This window comes from Kwoniella pini, chromosome 10 (genome assembly GCF_000512605.2).
Source record: "Kwoniella pini CBS 10737 chromosome 10, complete sequence".
Lineage (NCBI taxonomy): Eukaryota > Fungi > Basidiomycota > Tremellomycetes > Tremellales > Cryptococcaceae > Kwoniella > Kwoniella pini.
Window position 1 is genome coordinate 34,943 of NC_091725.1, and position 19,461 is coordinate 54,403.

General features: G+C 40.5%; 9 protein-coding genes across 9 annotated transcripts; 2 read left to right on the forward strand and 7 right to left on the reverse strand.

Moving 5' to 3' along the window:
• Positions 1–338: 338 nt before the first annotated feature.
• I206_106807 (uncharacterized protein) lies at positions 339–1,277 on the reverse strand (the record flags this gene model as incomplete). Its single annotated transcript, XM_019157365.1, has 1 exon — positions 339–1,277. The coding sequence occupies one exon, from the start codon at positions 1,275–1,277 to the stop codon at positions 339–341; it is 939 nt and encodes a 312-aa protein (XP_019010083.1).
• Positions 1,278–2,029: 752 nt separating this feature from the next.
• Positions 2,030–2,299, reverse strand: I206_106808 (uncharacterized protein; the record flags this gene model as incomplete). The annotated part of the gene is made up of 2 exons (XM_070203406.1): positions 2,030–2,223; positions 2,278–2,299. 2 exons carry the CDS (start codon positions 2,297–2,299, stop codon positions 2,030–2,032), a joined length of 216 nt encoding a protein of 71 aa, XP_070059507.1.
• A 62-nt stretch (positions 2,300–2,361) lies between these two features.
• I206_106809 (uncharacterized protein) lies at positions 2,362–2,706 on the reverse strand (the record flags this gene model as incomplete). Its single annotated transcript, XM_019157364.2, has 1 exon — positions 2,362–2,706. One exon carries the CDS (start codon positions 2,704–2,706, stop codon positions 2,362–2,364), a length of 345 nt encoding a protein of 114 aa, XP_019010082.2.
• A 71-nt stretch (positions 2,707–2,777) lies between these two features.
• Positions 2,778–2,981, reverse strand: I206_106810 (uncharacterized protein; the record flags this gene model as incomplete). The annotated part of the gene is made up of 1 exon (XM_070203407.1): positions 2,778–2,981. The coding sequence occupies one exon, from the start codon at positions 2,979–2,981 to the stop codon at positions 2,778–2,780; it is 204 nt and encodes a 67-aa protein (XP_070059508.1).
• Positions 2,982–3,982: 1,001 nt separating this feature from the next.
• Positions 3,983–6,883, reverse strand: I206_106811 (uncharacterized protein; the record flags this gene model as incomplete). Its single annotated transcript, XM_070203408.1, has 4 exons — positions 3,983–4,432; positions 4,519–6,226; positions 6,485–6,729; positions 6,860–6,883. 4 exons carry the CDS (start codon positions 6,881–6,883, stop codon positions 3,983–3,985), a joined length of 2,427 nt encoding a protein of 808 aa, XP_070059509.1.
• Positions 6,884–8,668: 1,785 nt separating this feature from the next.
• Positions 8,669–10,164, reverse strand: I206_106812 (uncharacterized protein; the record flags this gene model as incomplete). Its single annotated transcript, XM_019157362.1, has 6 exons — positions 8,669–8,816; positions 8,918–9,116; positions 9,204–9,307; positions 9,382–9,411; positions 9,511–9,593; positions 9,688–10,164. 6 exons carry the CDS (start codon positions 10,162–10,164, stop codon positions 8,669–8,671), a joined length of 1,041 nt encoding a protein of 346 aa, XP_019010080.1.
• A 575-nt stretch (positions 10,165–10,739) lies between these two features.
• Positions 10,740–11,364, reverse strand: I206_106813 (V-type ATPase, G subunit; the record flags this gene model as incomplete). The annotated part of the gene is made up of 4 exons (XM_019157361.1): positions 10,740–10,916; positions 11,035–11,135; positions 11,214–11,292; positions 11,362–11,364. 4 exons carry the CDS (start codon positions 11,362–11,364, stop codon positions 10,740–10,742), a joined length of 360 nt encoding a protein of 119 aa, XP_019010079.1.
• A 319-nt stretch (positions 11,365–11,683) lies between these two features.
• I206_106814 (uncharacterized protein) lies at positions 11,684–15,741 on the forward strand (the record flags this gene model as incomplete). The annotated part of the gene is made up of 11 exons (XM_019157360.1): positions 11,684–12,005; positions 12,068–12,363; positions 12,425–12,561; positions 12,624–12,815; positions 12,883–13,204; positions 13,264–13,413; positions 13,470–13,798; positions 13,867–14,839; positions 14,934–15,099; positions 15,172–15,560; positions 15,646–15,741. The coding sequence occupies 11 exons, from the start codon at positions 11,684–11,686 to the stop codon at positions 15,739–15,741; spliced, it is 3,372 nt and encodes a 1,123-aa protein (XP_019010078.1).
• A 1,393-nt stretch (positions 15,742–17,134) lies between these two features.
• On the forward strand, positions 17,135–19,244 carry I206_106815 (uncharacterized protein; the record flags this gene model as incomplete). Its single annotated transcript, XM_019157359.1, has 9 exons — positions 17,135–17,233; positions 17,309–17,458; positions 17,541–17,603; positions 17,661–17,881; positions 17,950–18,118; positions 18,179–18,386; positions 18,453–18,751; positions 18,822–18,988; positions 19,055–19,244. 9 exons carry the CDS (start codon positions 17,135–17,137, stop codon positions 19,242–19,244), a joined length of 1,566 nt encoding a protein of 521 aa, XP_019010077.1.
• Between the last annotated feature and the right edge of the window lie 217 nt (positions 19,245–19,461).

Consider the following 19,461-nt stretch of genomic DNA (forward strand, 5'->3'; position numbering starts at 1 on the left):
CATGTGTTTTGGGAATGCAAACGACCTTCAGATTGACGGCATGAACAATTATTTAGAAATGACAAACGCGTCAATTTGCCGAAAACGGTGAGTGGTTTGTTGTTTTTGATTTTTATTTAGACTTTCAGCTTAACTTTTGTACCTGAATATTCTTCATAGCGGTCAATCATTGCCGACTGAGCACTTCAAAATTACTTGAGTGATCGTTTATTGCATCCGGCAGATATGGGATACAAACACGATACGGGAATCTATGGAGATTCTAGTCATACTAAAGGGGATATTGATATTGGAAAGCTAAAGGAATAAAGATAGAGGTGCAACGCCTGATGACTCAACTAAGATCGTTTTACAAAATTACTTTTCGTCTTTAACCAAGTTTCGAAATCCATCATCTCCGGATGGATTTCTTTCAATACCTTGATATCCGTACCTTTGAACCCATCTGTTCCGAACCAATTAATCATTATACCTAATTCCTTAGTGGCAGATTTTAGTAAAGAACCTAAAAAACTAAAAGTTGGAGTGAATGGTTTTCCAGTTACTCTTTTAAATATTGTTGAAATTTCATTGAAATCTATAGGTTCACCAATAAGTGAAAATGCTTTTTTATCATATTTTACCGGATCTCTGAACATGGCGGCTGCGAAGATGCCAATATCATATGTTGAAATCCAACCAATTTTCTTTCCTTCTAATGTATCTTTTAAAGCGGTCATAAATACTCTAGTACCAAAATTAGGTTCTAAATTTTCCATAAATATACCTGGTCTCAGAATTGACCATTTCATTGGGTTACCTTTTGTTGAATCCACTAGATGTTGTTCAATCATATGTTTAGTTTGAAAATGTGGTACAACCGTTGGATCATTCCATGATTTTTCAGGACCTCCCCTTTCAACTGAGCTATAAACAAAGGTTTCTACATTTGCTTTGATTGATTCATCAATGATTGCGATACCTTGTTTTACCTCTGGAGCATTAATGATGTCGTCGTGAGATTTCATCGCTACACCTTGAACTGAAAAGACCCCCCAAATTTTCCCATCAGGTGAAGCTTTCTTAGCATTGACAAATAGCTCGGAAGCTTTGTCGAGATCGCCCTGAACAAGTCTAATTGCTTTCGATTTAGATTGTAATCGTTGTGCGCCAGAAGAGTTCGCGTTTCGAGTGACGGCGAGAATGGTGAAATTGTTGGCTGGAGTAGAAATGAGCGATTGAATCAGAGCTCCCCCTTGTTTACCGGTAGCTCCGGTGACCAAGATAGATCGAGACATTGTGTGATTTAAAAGCTTTGGCTTTGTTATAGGCAGGAGAGACTGTGTAGGCAAAGGTGGATCGTACTTCACGAGGTGACAATTATGCTGAGTTCCGAAGAGTAGAGCTGAGATAATCTATTGATGATGAAGTGATCGGAAGAGGTTTTTTTCTAATTAAAGCTTTATTTATACCTTTTCATTCGCTTGTTTGCAATAAGCAAAAAAAATCTACGTTATATTAATAAGCTGTGACCGAAGGTCGACTTGGAGCATAACGTTACACCAGCATCATCGATATAATCTTGATCTTGAAATGATGTCGATCAGCCAAGACTCGCTCTGCTCCTATGTATGAAGTATCACTGCAGGCGATCTGCCCATCAGTCAGCGATTTGTAATCTTATCATGATTACAAACAAAAGTGGGAATTTCCGATTACCGCGGTTTCTCCGATCACCATCTCGGAAAATCTGGGGAAGAATTTGAATTGACCTGTTGCGATTGTAGTATTCTTACAAAGATTGACTAAGCGGTCAGTAAGTGCCTGAAGATATACAAGACGATTAATGCGGTTGAATCGTGTATGTATCATTCCTTGTGCTGTTCTGAAGGCACGCATACGTTTGTATGGAAAGGGGTAATCTGAAGCACTTGGAATGTCCGGTGCTGACCAAAAAGGGACAATCAACGATACATACAATATACTAGGAGGTAGTACCACATTATATAGTCTCGGTCGAGAAGAATTAAACACGCAGTGGACGTGTTGATCATTTCTTCGAGTAAGCTTTATCCTCCTTCAGCCAGTCTTCCATACTTATCATACCAGGATGTACTTTCTTACATTCCTCAATATCCGCCCGGTATCCATCAGAAGCGAACCAATCTAGCATTGACTCATAGTACTTCATGGCATACTTGAAGATGGTACCCAAGAAAGTGGACGTGGTAGGAACTCCTTTTCCTGTTACTGTTCTGAATTTTCATTAAATTGTTTTCTCAAGTGAATTCATCAGACGCCAATGAAATTGCTTTTCCATGATATTATTCAGGATTCGAAAAAACTTTTCGAAGCGAAAATACCTATATCTTTAGTTGAAATCTATTGACAAATCTTGTGAGAACCTAAAGTATCTTTATAAGCTGACATGAAGACTTTAATTGAGAAAGTAGGTTCCAAATTTTCGTAAAACATTGTACCACTGAAAATTGTCCATTTCGTTGGCGTTTTAGAATTATTAATTTGTTCTGAGAGATACCTCTCAATATGATGTTTAGTCCTAGAATGTGGTACAGGAGTTTCATTTCCCCATGATGATTTTTCACCGCCTCTATTACCTGAGGTATATGCGAAATATTTTACTTGATGATTTATAGCTTCGTCAATCAATCCAAACGCTTGTTTCACCGCTGGTGAATATAAATAATTTGGAAAATATTTTATCATCTTTATCTTGATTCGAAAATACTCCCCATACATTTCCGGCTTTTTCGAAAATATCCTTTGGATTATTTAGATCACCTTGAATGAGGGCAATCACTCGGGGTTGATTTGGAGAGCAATCTTTCTGCACAAAGGGTGTGTGGGTCCCAAGCAAGAGCTAAGATTCGGAAAGCACTCTCGATATTGGGTTCTGATAGTGACGTGTCAATCAAAGCTCCTCCTTGTGGACCGGTAGCGCCAGTCACCAAAATGGTTTTTGGTGTTGTTGACATTCCCATCTCTGAGGTACGTTTATATGGTTTGCGATGTGTCTCGCTGATGGATGGAAAGGTTTGTCTTGTTTGATCAACAGTATAAGCTATAGCAAAGCTAAATCAGGAAAAATGGCGATTCTACTATGCGTTTCAATCGAAAGCTGGGTGCGTTGAGCTTAGCTAGCAGACAGCAAATTAGCAATGCTGATCCACACGCTACTTATACTTGTCGGACACAAAGACTATGGCCATCGCCCGCCTTCATTCGGTGTGTGTTTCGGCCTGCCTTACCAAGCTGAACGATGATCAGCCTTATCATTCATAACATGCCAAATGACATTTGTAGGTCTCACTTTGGTTTGTTTGACCGTACCCGTCAGTGCGCCAGATCGGTCATTGGCCATACTTGACTAATCAAATTCACACATTCCTCCTCCCCCTTGTACAGAACACCATAGGATTTGAAGATATTGTATCGATGCTGGAGCGCAGAGACTGTTTTACCAAGAATGAAGTTAACATAACACCTTATTGACGGACATGTGTAAACCCGCATCAGTGTATTGTAGCCCATCAATAATTGAATACGTTTATTTGCCTTGACGTACCGGAATTCGTACCACGTATCTTGTCCGATTTTTCATCAATACGGTATATCGCTTCATTTTCGCTGCGTGTTTAAGGCTGTTCAAAGACGCGAGAATACATGCATACACTTGTTGGGAATACTACGAACTCATAATCTGTATTTGAAACGATTCTTCAAGAAAACCCATTCCTATCGAAGTCTTATCAAAGTGAAAAGTATTGAATGAAATGATCAAAACGTTGTGATTTTATTTGACTTATCACTGAAGAGAGAAAGATGATGTTTCTATAGCTTGTGATGAAATAAAAAAAAAAAGAACAAAAAAGAATGTTTCAAAGTATATATCGTGATGGTGACATAACTAAATGATGATGATGATATTGTTATTGATATCGACTAATGTTATTGGAAAGAAGGCGAATATCCATTAACCGTTTTATCCTAAAGAAGCACCTCTTCTATGACCTCTTGTAGCAGAGCCTGTGTTTCCACCCTGACCAGCCCCACCTTCATTTCCATACCACAATGCACCTAACAAATCTTTAGCCGTAGAAGCTATATTCGCCGCTCGACCCATTATACTAGCTCCATCATCCTCATCGTTCAATTGAAACGGCTGATTCGATAAGGTTGGCTGAGCATTGGTGCCGACATGGGCAATGGTAGCTTTGCCTCCGGAATTGGAGCGAGGATTGTTGGGGGGAGCAGCGGGAGTAGAAGAGACAGGGATGCTGTTAGGAGAAGTCGAGGAAGAAGGAACAGAACGAGAGACAGTAGGGGAAATTGTTGTTGGGGGATCGGCTTTTGGAAGGTCTGTAATTGAGGTCGTGGTTGATTGGTGAGGAAGAGAAGCGGGGGAAGTATCTTTGAGTGGTCGTAATGAGATCTAAATCTGAATAGTTAGTCAGACCGAATCTCTCCGTTTGTTTATGTCTGACTTTGTTCAATGATTTGAACCTAGAGGTCACTCACTTGGGGCGAAGAGTGCGGGGTTGGCGTGTTTGACCTATCCGGAACATAGTTGGTTTCTTCTTTATCCTTCTCTACGGATGAGCCAGATGGCTGCCAAGATACACCTTCTTGTACTCTATCTAATTGGGAGGATGACGAGGAGGCCTTGCGAGGTAGTACATGTTGGGATCCACTTGGACTGGAAGAAGATTGAGGAGTTTCAGTTGGTGATCTAGCTGAGGAAGCGGAACCGAAAGATCCAGTAGAACTAGTTGAAGTACCCCTCGATGTCGATCGGTCATTTAGTCCTCTATCTCGAGATGGAGTCCTTCCCCTTCCACGTTGTTCTTCTGCTGCATTGGTTGGCACTTGAGGGGAAGTCTGCGGAGACCCAGTGTGTCCAGGAGTTGAATAGTCGTAAGGGCCACCTGCAGTAGCAGAACCTCTCATCCCTCCGATACCGGTCGCAGCCGAAGGAGTGTAGTTGAAATATGCTGTAGGAGGTGAGGAGGGTTCGGGAATGGTGGAGGTTGCTGTCTGGGGAGATCTGACTTTGAGGATACTTCGACTTGGTTGAGGTGGAGAAAGGACGTTCAACGAAGATGAGGAAGAGCTGTTTGAAGATACAGAAGAAGGTTCGGTTGGCGCTGACGCCGACGGTGATTGCACTTGAGCTTGATTCTGGTCCTGCGGCTGTTGACGCCATTTGGCTTGTTGAGGTGGTAGATTGACTGTAGGTGCAGACGATTTACCGTATGACGGGGAAGCAGAGTGACTGGGGATCGGTTGAGCTGAAGATGATTTCTCCCTGTCGTCGTCACTTGTTCCGTTGTTGCCGCTGAGATTAGGTCCACCGAAGTAATCGAACCCTACCGAGCCGAATTCGTCCTCGTCCTCGTCGTGGTTTGCCCATTTACCAGTGTGCTTATCTACCTGCGGGGAAGGGAAGTCGAACGAAGCTTGACTGTTATTACCGGGAGATTGATATTCAGGTGGAGGAGCGTAAATCATTGCGCCGCTACTTCCGGGCAGATTGAGCGTCTTCAACGACGTAGGAGCGATCTTGGCGATAGTCAGGTGATCCGAGTTTGAGGAGTTGGTTCGACTTATGGAGGGTCTGGATGATCTACTGCTTGAGCTGTACGACGAAGATCTCATTTCTAACATTTCATCATCCGAACTGTCCAGATTGGTATCAGGATTCCGTGGTTCGTCAAGTGCGATCACTTGCTCAACAAAAGTATTGAAACTGATGTGTTTCTTGCCGCCTTCCGCGTTCGAGCCAGGTGAAGTAACAGAGCCGGGCGAAGTCGCTTGATTGAGGTGATCTGTGTTGTTCGCCAAGGCTGTGGCAGTACCAATATCCAAGTTGAAATCTCTTGGCGGTGGATTCTCACGTGTGACAGGTTGCGTACGTTGCCTCATGACATTGGTATCGGATTTGCTTTGAAGTAACATAGGTCGATCTATATCTTTATCGTCAGATTCCATTTCATCTCTCGATGTTGTAGCTTCCAGGATTGGTGAAGAGGGACGAGGACCGGTGAGCATTTCCGATAACGTCCGATGTTTCAAAATGGGTTTCTTTAGGACTGGAGCCGGTAACTTGGGATTAGGTCGATCGATACCATATCGCTCATCGGTAGTAGCGACTTTGAGCGGTCTGACTGGCTCGACGCTAGCGGTGTGCAAAGGACCGTACAGCCAAGTGACATCCGAGTCTTTCAGCCTGCGAAGGGGAATTGTATTGTCGACGATGTGAGGGTGAGACGAGGGCGTTGAGTGTAATAAGGTGAAGGAGAAGAGAAGTGTGAAGAGAGCCAAGGTGATAAGTGTCATTAGCTAAAACTCTCAATGACATGGATCCGCTCCACTCCCAATACTACAATCACGACTGTATGTTTTTGACTTATCACTCCGGTCTACCAAATCCTGCTGCTTTTCCTATCCGTACACACTCGAATAGCAGGGAGGTCGATACACTCACCAATTCAGAGTTTCCGGACTAATGGTCTTCAATTTATTTCTCTGCTTTTGCCATGTCCTCCAACTTGCGTTCTCCAATCTCACACCGTTAGCGATTTCATGTTTATGCCTTGTCATGTTCCGCCATGATGCCCAAACATCTTCTTCTGACCAATCGTGAGATAGATAATCGACGCATATGGAAGGCAATCTATCTTGAATGTCTTCTACTGATGGGGCTGCGCTGGAATCGATGGGAAGAGAAGTCTGCATATGTGCAAGGATGTGAATACAGTGAGGTGAGGAATTGAGAATAAATTTCGAGAAGAAAAATTTGTTGACTGTAAGCGATATGTCCTTGACATTGTGTTATGGATATTTCCAGTAAGGGACTTACGATGGGAGGTATTATTTGAGCCATATTGATGATATATGGGAATCAGATGGCGTAGTGGCTCAGTCGATAAACCAAGGAATTTCTGCGCAGTTTTTGATCGTGATTGAGGGACTCGCTAAGCGAAAGTTGGAGGATCGTATGAAGAGCGAATCAAGATCCTTGTCAATTATATGACTCGTACAAAGATTATTGCTACTTCTAAAGTAGATATGCAATTGATTGATTGTTCAAAAAGTAGATGCCCGATGTACTGTTAATGGCGAGAGATGATGACTAATCTACTTGTAATGGCCAGTCCGTCTTAAAGCGGTGTCTCTTTACCAAGGGGGATATTGAGGATGGAGAATAGAACTATGCTGAATGCCTCTTTGAGGATGTTATTGATGGATTAGCATGAATAAATTGATGATTTATAGAAGTCGAAAGAAGTATAAAGTATATAATTAGTATAATAGTAATAGTCTTTGGTGGTGAAGTAGTTGGAGATGATACTGATCAGGGTTTTGCGGGGAATGATGTACGGTGAAGGGTGTCAAAGTGGCACTTTTATAACCGGTGTCACTGAAATGACTAAGTAAATGATAATATAATGATCATTAGGAAAATTTCAATTTAAAAATACACCATATTGGGTAATTTCCTATTTATTCTCCCTTTTTGCAAATTACAAATTACTACTCTATTACTATTAAGATTACTCTTACTACCTACTTTTATACATGAAATCGGACCGCCGTCACTCATGATACGAGTAATCTGCTGACTTATTACAACACTTTCGTAGATCCTATATATTATTCTCCTATTCCGTCTATAACCTCGGCCCCCAATCACTCTAGAGTCACGAGTGCATTTGCATCTTCATCGTCATAATTATGATCCCATACACCGAATGAAATGCATCATTGCTGGGGAATGGTGAATATGAAACAGTTTGAAGCGGAAGAATTCATAGTAATCGAAAAAAAACTACCCGCCACCACCTGCTAACCATGCATATCTATATACGTGATCATCCTTTAACCGAGTTCACTCTTCCCGACTTTGTAATTTCGGGTTTCTTATAGCCAAAGGTTTTCCCCTTTGCCGCCGGGTTCAAAGTGAATTTGACCCTTTTTATATCGTTATATAGAGCATCGGAAAGGTCGGTAAATTATCCATACAACACATTTGAAAATGTCGATCAAACACACTTGATAAAGCGGTATAGCTAATGTGCGTATTACGGTTGTATTTCTCCCTTCAATGCTAGGGTAAAATATATCTTGTCATATGAAGGCCATATTCATAGGACTCTATCATGCGAAGGGTGTGAAAAATTGACGAGATACGATACACCTTATATCGGACATACCAAGCGGATTAACAAGAGATAGTTTTTTTTCTTTTTTGAAGAAGAGATAAACGTTCCTTGTGAAATTCATAATTTCAAGCCACTTACTTTGATTATAATCATTTAATTATCCGATATCTTGCATGTGTGTGAATTTGAGATTTAGACTATCCTTGTTTAAATTAAATTGATCTTGAAAAGATAGCCCTGAAATTATCAAACATACAAGATCTGAGGAAGGTTTTTTTGCGAATAAGTACCTCTTCATAGCGTAACGTTGCAGCAAGTTTCTTACAGGCAGGTTAATACAACACCCCAAATTGTATAATCACGTTTAGCTCACTTCGGACAGATCTGCCACTTGGTTATTTTGGAGGTCGATTTGAATATTAGATGTCCGACAATTGCATCATGCATCGAAAGCACGTTATATAATTAGAAGATATAAGATATGATATTTCCAATGTCTATTAAATCTACATGATCTTACATCCTTCATCATCTTTATTCAATTGATCGACCAAACCACCTGCATCTCTTGATCTTTGTCCGCCTCCTCTACCTTGAAGATCAACTATCAGTACACCAGTATTTTCTGGATCGACATGAGCTGATAGGTTATACCTACATTATAAAATATTAGCTTTGTCTATCGACATCTTCTCATCTCATGCATCTGCGGAAGGGCTAAATAGGGAGTAGGAATATCAATAATTTAGACTTACTTTGCCATAAGCTCTTCTACAGCTGGTTTGATTTTAGCTCTTCCACCTTGAGAATGTATACCTTTTCCTACAATTACGTTTAATTCTTCTAAACCTGATCTTTGAGAAGAAGTTATTGCAAATTCAACTTTTTCAATAGCTTCTTTAACGTATAAACCGTGTAAATCTATTGTATCTGCTGGAGAAGATTTATTGTTTTCTATAAATGAATACAAACCAAGTATGAGTTGAAATTGTTTAATGATGTGATAGAATACAGCTAAGCTAAAGAAGAAATATAACTTACCGTTAAAAATCCATGAACTAGCTTCATCATCCAAATCATCTTGTTTCTTTTGATGAGATTTACCTTGTACGGATAATTCATGTGCACGTTCACCATCGCCTGATCTATCATTGAAGTCAATTTCACTCACTCCAAGTAATGTGAGTAGGTTTGACGTTTACAGATGAGTTGAACTTACTGGTAAGCTTGTTGAGATTGAGCGAAACATCTATCAAATGATAAAAGGGCATTCAGCAAACAAAGATATGATACGAGCATTGGGTCTCAGAAAATGATATTCATCATAGCGAAGCAGGTAGCGACTAACCTATGAGCTTCATCACCCTCTTTCCTTGCTTTATCCCTTAATTCGGTATATCGTTGATTCGTAGCATTTATTTGATCTTGATTCTGTGCAAAAGATCACTCGTCATATCAGTTTTGAATTGCGGTACGCAATTGTATGGTGTTTGACAGATCAATGGGATGTTGGAAAAAAACTCACCATGGCAGGATGATGAGGTCCCACAACCCCTCCAGGGGGAGAATGTGGTTTACTAGGACCATGTCCATTAGTTTGCCAATGCTGTTGTTGTTGTTGTTGTTGTTGTGGTTGTTGCTGATGCTGTTGGTAATTATTTTGATAATGTTGGTTTTGAGCATGATGAGGTTGAGGTTGTTGTATTGGTGGATATTGTCCTTGTTGATTATAATATGATTGAGCTTCACCACCACCACCAATGCCACCAGTTGATCCATGTTGACCTGCAACGTTAGCCCAAGAAGGTTGACTTTGAGGAGGATAAGCTTGTTGTTGATTATTATATTGTCCTGGATATCCTTGTTGTTGTTGCTGCTGTTGTTGTTGAGGATATCCTTGTTGATGTTGTTGAGGTGCTGTAGGTTCTTGAGATGATCCACAACATATTTTGAACAACGACGTCAATATTGATATTAATCCGGAATTATTGTTATTTGACATGATGAATGGACGTGAGGCTAGCAAGTATCAGAGAAATTCAAGAAAAGCCAACAAGATATCCAGCTTATGAAAATGCGCGATGCCAAAACAGCATGCACAAGTATCAAAGTGGTTGATATGAAATGCAAATAAATTCGAAGAAGACTGATATTGATATTTCACCTTGATTTGTTGATGAATTTAGGTCACGTAACCGGGATCTGGGTCCGGGGTAAGTAAGTTAAACTCAGGAAGCAAAACGTTTGTATACTATTGTAGATCTTGTCGGTCAAATTATCACACTCTTTGCTATATTTAATGTGCGTTCTTATACCTCATGATAAAGACCAGGCCGAGGATCACCACGCCGGAGCGCAAGAGCATGCTTAGAGCTCATTGTGGAGCTCAGTGCTTAATAAAAACAAAGGCTTAAAAAATCTCTGGAAGACTTATGTCAAGCTAAATGAATACAAAATGCATCTCAAAGATTCTACAAAGCATGATATTTCAACTCCATTGAGTACTTCTCATAACCTCATCTTCATGCTCCAATTGACAAGGACTGAACGATGCGTGTTGAAGTGAGGATATGGTTTCTAAGCTTCAATTTTCTTCAAATTTTGATGTAACTTTGGCTCAGATTGTAATACTCTCTCTACTATCTTCTTAATAACGTCACCTTTGTTTTTCTCTACTGCTTTATCTAAATCGGATAATTGAGTTGTAGTTGAACTGTCAATAGACGATTGAGATGAAGATGTTTGAGAAGTGTGCTATTTCATAGAAAGAGTAGACAGAGTCAGTAAGTCGATTCATTCTGAGTAAATTTGATGGAAGAAGGAAACCCTGCAGGAATCTTGCAGCTTGAGGTGAGATGATAAGTCAACTCACATCTGTTTCGAACTTCTTGAACTCATCTTCCTTTTGAGTACGGTAAGCTTCAATCTCTTTGGCAGCTTCTGATCGAGCGTCCTTGAGCTTTTGTACCCGGTCTATGTGGGTTGAAAGATGTCAGCTGATCTATCGAACCATCAAGAGGCAGCTGAAACTTTGAGTGATGCAGCACTCACATTGTCTGGCTTTTTGTACGACCTTGGCAGCTTCTTTCTCAGCTTCGAGAAGGGTTTGAATACCTTGAGAATTGGCGGCCTATACAAAAGCGGCACAATGTTAGCTAAATTGAGCGGCTTGGTAACCTGGAAAGAGGGTCTAGCTTACCATGATGTCTTGTGTAGCCTCTTTGTGATGTTTCTAGGGTAGAAAGGAGTGAAATGTGAATGAATACAATGGGATGATATATGATGAATGCAAGTACGGTATCGGGGTCCGATATCCTTGTCATAGCACCTCTGCGTCGAGTTAGGTGTGCGACACGTGGGACATATTAAGCTGTTATTCGCATGCCTACTTTCAATTGTTACCTTGCTTCACTTCTGGGTCATCCGTTGCTTTCAACCATTTTAACATCGAATTATATATTAAATTATATTTTGCTTCTTACGATTGATCAACGTAGAACACCTCATAGGGCATCTATACGATGTCGCTATATTCAGAGGATGACCTAGGTGGATATTTTTTGCCGGATGACAATAATAGTACCGCTCCTTCAAGTTCAGGTGATCCTTTACATGCTTTAACTGCTGCACTGGCACTACCCTCTGAATCAACGGCACAACAAGATGGTTTATCTGAAGCAGCCTCCAAATTCGAAGGAAATCCTTCAAAATTACCTGAATTAGTACCTCAACTGCTAGGTTTGATTTCAGATGGAGGAGATTCGATGTTAAGGTTCTGGACTTTAGATATGATTGCTTTAGCAGTAGGAAGGAGTGGATTGAAGTTGGATATCAAAATGACAGGTGAGTCTTAATGGTATGAAATAATTGTTCAATTACAAATGCTGATATAAGTATCGATTTAGTTGCTCAACAATGTCTCGAAGCACTAGTTAAATTGTTGAATTCCAATTCAATCATAACTATCAAAGCTGTCATACCGATATTTTCAACTATATACCCATTGATATTTAGATTATTGGCAACCTCTAGACCACCTTCAGAAATAGTAGAATTATTCAATACATCCAAGATGAGAATACTGACTTTTGCTCTTGATCCAAATGCTCAACCGAATAATGTTGGAATTAGAGCTGTTTCTTGGAAATTCCTTCAAAAGGTTGTTTTAGCAGGAACCAGAGCTGCAGGAGCGGATCCTAGGGTAGGTTGAGATCTGACGCTTGGAAAACATGCAGGAAGCATAACTGACTTGTCCTTTATAGCTTCAACACAGAGCGACTAATCTCAACGATGTTAATCTCAGTATGATACAGCCTAATTGCTCTTTAAATCCTGCAGAAGTTGAAGAAGAAGGAAGTGCTTTGCTCACTCAGCTAGTCACTCATCTATACTCTCTTTCGTAAGTCTTCACATGCCAATTTATATACAAATGTAATGTAAAGCTGATTATCAAATTCGAAGTGATCCCGCATTACTACACCCAATTATCAATTCTCTGCCCATTCTATGCAAATCTCGACCGGTCATTGCAGATGCTCTGATCAGTTCAATGACTCTTTGGACGCCCTCTGCCCTCGGTGCAGCAGGTAAACAACCCATGGAAATCCGAGCAGTTGAGAAAACAATGAGGATTGTAATGTCACATTTACTCCGGTAAGCTGCACTACCTATGTTAAAGCGATTAGAAGGTAGCAGTTGACATAGCTGATTCGGGAACTAGTCATCCACCTTTTGCTAATTTCTCTGCTCGACTGAATGAAGCTCTAGTGAGACAGAAACAACGTATGGAATCTGCTTTTATCGCCGAAGCGCAAGCTAGAAAAGAACGAAGAAAAAATAAAGGTAAACATGCTATGGATGAACCTGTCGCTGAATCAAGTGAACAAGCTCAAAAGAGAGCTAGATTAGAAATGAGGTCTGGAACAGGCGTTGGGAAAGGTCCGGAAGTCGACATTAGTCAATTGCCGGTAGAACAGGTCATTGATGCGGTCATGGAGGGACTGGATGTGGTTTCGTTGGAATTGCTGAATACCGCTTTTGAGGTGAGTCAGCTATTCAACGTTTATGCATGACAATGAGTTGATCGTCTTGTACCATTTAGAATGCGAGACAAGCTATAGTGAACAGTAGTCCAGAGGCGATACCCCTTCTAGCTTCTGTTTTGGGAGTGGATAAGGTTGAGCCTAAGGATGAAGATCTGGATGAAATTCTGAATCCGCTAGATATGGACCTGGACGATGATGATTTATTGGTAAGCTGAACTAGCAGTCGATCTCAAAGCGTAACCGCTTACAATGCGTTCTTTAGCTCGAAGAATCAGATGAGATAGCAGGGGAAGAGGAAATTCCCGTCACTTTCACTTCTTTCGAATTACCACTACCCGAGCCACTAGACGCAGAAGACAAAACATATGTGCTCTCCACAGCCTTGCAACGCATATGGACCACCGGGGCAGATCTATCAACGCTACCTGATCCGAAGGAAGAGACGGATGCAATCAAATTGGCGGTCAAACCGAAAGAGATGTGGATGTTGCTGCTAGCTAGATTGGCAACGAGAGTCAACGGGGATGTGGACATGGACAAAGAGCGGAGAAAGGCAGTAGCAGACTTTGTTGTAGAAGACTTTGTGAATCGGTGAGCATTGTTTTCTTCTGCTTCTCACGTCGCATCATAATGTACAGTTGCTAACCTATCAAATCAAGATCCAAATTCGCCTCGATATGGCTCAACGAAGAATGGTATAACTCGAAAATATCTCGTTCGCTCTCTTCATCTTACGAAGATAACCTTCTATCCATCCTAACCACCTACTTGCCTAAAATCGATTCTAAAGATAAAACTCTCTTCGCGTTCATTTCTGACTTACCTGAAATCCCACCACAACTGACACAGTTACTAGAAAACCTATGTCAAGATGTTGATCGTAATCTTGTAGGCTTTTTAGCTTTACGAGATATAGTTGAAACTCGTCCGCCAGCCAGGAAATTAGCATTAGATTCTCTGTTAAGCTTATGTACACATCCAGAAAGGAAAGTTAGAGTACCTGCGATTATCACCACTGTGAGAAGATGGGGTCCTGATTCACCTATGATGCCCACTTTGGTTAAATACGCTTTGGGCACTTTATGGAGATTGAGGTCTGATTCACCTTTGAAGAGTAAAGTCAAGATTGAAGATCCCGCTAATGTCGATGAGGAGGACGTGAAAATGGAAGAATCGAATGAAAATGGAAATGGCGAAGATGAGATTGAAAGACAGTCTGATTCTGAGACAAAGGATGAACCGGAGAAAGTGGAAAGCAAATACCTTGAAGAGGTATCTCCAGAGACAGTTCAACAACATGTAGAATTAGCTTTCGCGTTGACCAGACGGAATCAACAATTATTAGATTCAATTTTCCAACTTTATCCTAAATTACCTTCAACGGAAATTCAGGATGCACTAGAAGCTCAATTAATGCCTCTTATTCAAAGTCTAGGACCTACCGAAAAATTGTTGGAGATCCTGAAGCGTTATTCTGCAGGTACAGAGAAACTTATTATGCGTATTATCGGTTTACTCAGTTCTAATGGTTCGAATGCTGCTTTAATCGGAGTTATCAAGAGTTTACTAGATGATGAGGATAAGGAAGTTGAAGGCAAATTCGTAGCCTCAGTTGTAGGTGATCTGGACAAGGTATGTCTTGTATCTGATTCAACTTATCTCTGTGCCGTGGATGATCAATTTCTCCGTTTGGCCTGGTATGCTGACTTTACCATTTTTCTGCCAGACTGAAATTGAGAAACAATTACCAAGAATAGTGTCGCTTTTAGCAAATCCCGAAGACAAAGATCTAGTTCGAACTGCTTTTGCTTCTGTACTGGGCAAGATGACACCAGCGGATCTTATGGTGGCTTTGCACAAAGATGAAAGTCAATTGAAGTATACTATAGAAGGTGAGTCATGACATCTATTGATGATATAGTATTCGAGAAGTCCATTCGCTAATATTTGATAAATACATGCAGCGATTGGAATTTGTTTTTCAATGACAACAGTATTCAGATCAGACGTCTTAGCAAACTCAATGTCACGAATAGCCGAACTACCTACATTACCCGTTGTATTCTTAAGAACTATAATCCAAGTAGTGACAACTTATAAATCGTTAATACCATTTGTTGCGAATCATGTTTTACCTAAATTAATAGCTAAAAAGATATGGGAGAATAAACCTATTTGGGATGGTTTTATACGTTTAGTCAAACTTATATCACCTGCAAGTTTCGGTTCTTTATTACAATTACCTAAAGAACAATTAAGAGAAGTTATTACCAAACAACCTACTCTGAAAAATGGTTTAAGAAGTTTTATTGCTAATAAACCAGGTAGTGGAAATAAAAATGCCTTGGCTGAGGTGAGTTAAATTATATAAGGCGTTCTTATTCGATGATTCATTTCCCCGAATTACCCTTGTGCTGATCTTTGATGAATTTTGATAGATATTTGGAGATGAATCTCCTGCACCTGCACAAACTTCTGTAGCTACACCTCCATCGACGCAACCCCAGGTTCAAACGCCCATTCAAACGCAATGATGATTCCAATCTGACTGATCGGCGCATTATCCTTCTAGCTCTAAGCATGGGGTTCTTAGTCCTCGGAACGTAGGATTGGGAAATGCTGTAACGATCATAATGATATAGCGATTGTATTGTATTCATGCATATTGTCACCTGCTGGTTGTGATTGTCAGTGACGAAGCGATCTCAATTTGCTTCCAGCTTGAATCCATATCTATTTGGTAATACTTCACTTTGCAATTACTCGATCACCTGTGTTTCGGATCGCACTTATCAATCACCATAGGCAAGACATGAAATCATGGAAAAGTATTGGGGAAATTTGTACTGGTCAGCACATAATATTATCTCGCTTGGCGATCTCTGTCGCACATATTAGCGAAGTCTTGGGGGAGGTATTCGATGTGCCCTTTCTCCAGGCAATAACCCTGTATAAGACCTAACACTATTACACTCCATACCCCTCCGCTGTCTTCAAATCCTACCACACGGGGTTCTGGCATACAAGCAGATCATTTTGATGAGTTTATCTGTATCGCCTATCCTCTCAAAGTGGATTATGATGATGATGTATATGGACTGACCCCGTGTGTCTCCTTCTCCCTGATTATTCTTTTCTCACGTACTAAAATACTAGTAGGGTTATGATATTTCCGTATCCTTCCGCATAATCAAAATGGACGAAGGGAATTATCATAACCTACGTGAAAGTTGAAGGTTGATGCCGAAAAAGATTCAAAATTTCCTCGGCCGAGAAGCCTTTACCGATAGGCTTAAGGGTAAAAAGTCTAAATACCGGCGGCAGTTGACCTTTTTTTTTAAAAAATTTTATACAATTATACCCCTGGATTCGGCAATCTCTTAAACTGAAAATCGTCATATCTGTTAAATAGTTTTAACTACATGCGTCGTTCTCATATAAAAATTTCTGGTTCATTTTGTTTACTCGCTTGAATTAGATTATTAACAGTTAATCCGGTGTTAGGTCGGAATACTACATTTTAACCCTTTTACAGAAAAACTTTCTCACAAAGAAATATTTGTACCTCTCCACAATTGTAAGGATAGAAGCGATGAATAATAATATTACGGGGTCTAAAAGCGGGTTAGCGAAAGGGGTAAATGAAATATGCAATTCCTTAATGGAAAATGTTGATCCGATATTTGGTATTTTTATCAAGCAAGTTTGTCAATCGAAATTTGTCACGCTCAAGTCTAAAGTCAGACGACGAAGTTCATGCATGGTCTGATATATACTTTATACGTTAAGATTGTTTTAAGTTGTTACAACTGATCTTTCATCATTACATCTTGAGTTTAAAACTTGGTCAATATCATCTTAAACTGATAAAAGAATATCTCCCTACCACAGTAGAAATAATAATTGAGGGACGTCAACACACTCAATATGCCCCCTCGAAGTAGTAAGAAAGCTTTGACATTATGTCTATTCCAAAGTTTGGCTGGTGTTTTGTTCGGATGGTCTAATTCGGAAGGAAGTGGTCTGGTACGTCCTCGATATCTGGACATCGATTTAATCAGTGGCAACGATAATTCAAATTGATTCTCTTCGTTTATGTAGTTCAACATGACCTCTTACCAAAATCGATTTGGTGAATGTGATGCAAGCGGATTATGTGTACTCAGTACTACTAGACAAAGTGCTATCACCGGTTTATTGAGTGTTGGCGCTACCATCGGTGCTGTCGGATCCGGTACTGTAGCTGATAGGGTGAGTTCATTCGTTCTCTCTTGACGACTTCGCATCATACTGCAAATATGACACGATTACTAATCCGTTATTAACCGTATAGTTCGGTCTCCGATTGACCTGTTTAATCTTCATTTTCATCTATCTCATTGGTGCTGCTATCGAAGTGTGTCATGAATTCCTTCAGTGCGATTAAATAGCAATAGCTGACAGACTATTTCAGACCTCTGCCATGCAAACATACGGTCAAATTTGCGTCGCTAGACTTTTGACTGGATTAGGTGTTGGTGCTACTTCGGGTTTAGTGCCTGTTTTCCAAGCCGAAGCTGCTCCACCCAGATTTAGAGGTCTTGTTACTGGTTCTTTCCAACTTTGTGTAACTCTCGGTATTTGGGGTGTAGCCATTACAAATTGGGGTATGAGTTCTTATGCTGGGGATGTCTCGTAAGTTACCCATTAACCTTTCAGATGTCTATCAGTACATGACAGCTGACGAAGGGGATGACTTTTAGATGGAGAGTTCCAGTTGGATTACAAATGGCTTGGGCTGTGTTATTGCTCGTAGGATTTGTACTTTCACCTGAATCACCCCGATTTTTGGCTAAGAAAGGTAAATGGGATCACTGCCGAAAGAACCTTGCCAATCTTCGAGGTCTTCCAATGGATCATCCTGATATTGAAGTAAGTTGTTAATGACCGATCAGTAATATTGTCTCCTTGCTCATATTGGTCGGCGATTAGACGGAAATGGAAGAGGTCAGAGAAGCTACTCGAAAAGACCATGAAATTGGTGATGCAAGCTATTTGGAGTGTTTCTCTACCAAAGATCGAATTTTATGGAGAACTATGATTGGTGTTTTCGTTCAAATCGGTCAACAAATCACTGGTATCAACTTCTTCTTCTCTTACGGTGTTCAATTCGCTCAAACTGCTGGTATCGATAACACTTGTAAGTATACCTCCTAATAATAATTGACAAGTGTCAACAACTAATCATGTTTGGGTCACAATCTAGATATCTTCCAAATCATTCTCGCTTCAGTAAACGTTCTATTCTCCTTCCCCGGTATTGTCGCTGTCGACCGAGCAGGTAGAAGACCTGTGTTGCTTGTTGGAGCAGCATTGATGTTCACTGGTCAAATCGTTGTTGGAGCAGTATCAAAGGCTCATCCAGATAGCAAAGTAGCCGGAGACGTTTTGATCGCTTTCACTTGTCTTTTCGTTGCCTCTTTCGCATCCAGTTGGGGTCCCGTAGCTTGGGTCGTATGTGGTGAAACGTTCCCAATCCGATTGAGTAGCTTGTGTGTCACCCTTGTAAGTGTTTGCCACCTTCATCATGAGACATTGTACCGTTCACATGCTTATTTCGCTTCTCTGGATTCAGGGTACTGGTGCAAACTGGTTGTTCAACTTAATCATTGCTTTTGCTGCTCCTCAAATTCAATCAATCATCGGAACTGGAATCACATTTGTTTGGGCAGGGTGTCTTGCCTTGTCATTCACTTTCGCATACTTCTGTATTCCTGAAACCAAAGGAATGTCAATTGAAGAGTGAGTTCATGATCACTTCATTTCAACATCATTTTAGAATGTCTTTAACGATGTGATGTTTTGCAGGGTCGATGCCCTTTACCTTTCTCGAACTCCCGCCTGGAAGTCGAGCAATTTCAAAGCTTCTCAAGCTACTTCACAAAAACTTGCTTCAGAAAAGGCTTACGCCAGATCTACTCACAGAGAAGGTGAACAAGGTAAACACTCTCAATACACAAGCGCAAGAACCAGTGCGGAAGGAGGTGCTAGCGTGTAATTTGCCTTCTACCTTCTCGATAAACCTGCAACCAAATAAATTTAAATGGACACTCCCTCTCTCATTTCCCATGTTAGCGTGCCATTTTTCAAATACCTAATATATATATATCATACTTCATAGAAAACAATAGAAACTAGATCACATACATTCGTAAACGGATACACCGTTACTCTTCTGCATACATAAATCACGTCATGTCATGAATAATCTGCAA